This window comes from Octopus bimaculoides, chromosome 27 (assembly GCF_001194135.2).
Source record: "Octopus bimaculoides isolate UCB-OBI-ISO-001 chromosome 27, ASM119413v2, whole genome shotgun sequence".
NCBI classification, from domain to species: Eukaryota; Metazoa; Mollusca; class Cephalopoda; order Octopoda; family Octopodidae; genus Octopus; species Octopus bimaculoides.
The window spans coordinates 20,967,001-20,968,585 of NC_069007.1; the positions used below are offsets into that span (position 1 = coordinate 20,967,001).

General features: G+C 39.0%; 1 protein-coding gene across 1 annotated transcript in view; it reads left to right on the forward strand.

The window, feature by feature from the left end:
- The window catches only part of LOC106870985 (F-box/LRR-repeat protein 18), a 34,818-nt gene that overhangs the window by 15,248 nt on the left and 17,985 nt on the right, over positions 1 to 1,585 (forward strand). Inside the window, exon 2 of the mRNA XM_052977166.1 lies at positions 1,262 to 1,577. Coding sequence (XP_052833126.1) covers positions 1,262 to 1,577 — 316 coding nt within the window. The remainder of the gene's footprint in view (positions 1 to 1,261; positions 1,578 to 1,585) is intronic.

The window sequence follows — 1,585 nt, forward strand, 5'->3', positions numbered from 1 at the left end:
TTTGGAAATATTGGACTGCTATTTCTAACAGGTCAAACAACCACAGCCAGGCCCTTCCCTTTTTGGCTTTTGATTTTGTGTAATAAAAGTTGCTACGTCTGCTGTCAGGAGGAGGAGGAGGTGGTAGTGAGAAGGAGTAGGAGAAAAATACATGAAACGCTGCTAATTGCTGAATTCATGTTGGTGGCGGCTGGAGGGGTGACAGAAGAGTTGTGATATACATTTCTGTTTTTTTTTAAATGGATTCTTCCACATTGAAAATAGAATCTCCACCCACATCACAACGATATTTTTGTTCCCCGTTCTTTTTTTTTTTTATTTCTTTTCATTCAAATTCTTATTCATACATGTCCCACATTCCAATCCCTTCTTCCCTGGGCTTCCCCTTTTTACCCACAGTGCACTTTCCTCCTCTCTATTTCTTTCTTCCCCTCCCACTCTGCATCTTTTTTTAGTCGTCTGCTTGTCTGCCTGCCTGCCTCTTTATATATTTTTCTGTCCTGCATTTCTCCCTCCTTTGTTCTCCTGTTTATCCCTCTTTGATCTTCTCTCTGCCCTCTTGTCATCTCATTCTATTTCTTTCCTCCCTTTTGTCCTTTATCTTATACTTGTTTCACTCATTAAATCTGCTGCCATGCTGGAGCACCTCTCTAGAACTTGTATTTTTCAAGTCCCACATTCATTCTGTTAGTCTTTATGGTGTCAAGCAGTGGTTGGGAACAAAGGCACAGATATATATATTCTTTTACTTATTTCAGTCATTTGACTGTGGCCATGCTGGGGTACCGCCTTTTAGTCAAAGAAATTAAGCCCTGGACTTATTCTTTGTAACTTTCTAGGTGCAATCCCATGGTCATTCGTGACCGAAAGGGGTCACCCTTCATGATGGAGTTATGTTGGATTGTTGGTATGGCTGTTTTTGTATATGTGGAATAGTATTATAACACATACTTTTGATATATATATACATACATACACACACACATATATATATATATATACATATACATACACACACATACATACATACATATGTGCGTCTGTGTGTATACATGTGTTTATGAGTATATATATGTATACATATGTGTGTATATACAAATGTTTAGGTGCATGCATGAGTATATATATAAATATATATACTTCTGTATACATGTGTACAGGTGTATGACTATATAAGTGTGTGTGTGTGTGTGTGTGTGTGTGTTTTATTTGTTACCAATTTTTAATCTTTCTCTCTCTTTTTTTTTCTCTTACTATGCAGTTCTCTTCATCTCAGCTGTTTCCATGAAATGTCCAAAGACATCTACAAAGAGATCATAAGCAATTCCTGTCGCCACATCTGTAAGCTGAACTTGAACCACTGTTACTGGCTTCCGGCTCAAGTTGTTACCGAAATGGTGCTCAAGTGCCAGAAAGTCACCGACCTGCACCTGATCGAATGCAAACTCCGATCTCATCAACTCGTTCAGATTCTTGCAAAGAACCAACTGATCCGGGTATTTTCCTGCTCAATCGCCAGCATCACAGACATAACGGAACAAGTTATGCGGAACAAGGCGGCACAGAATACACTCTGGCACCTGAA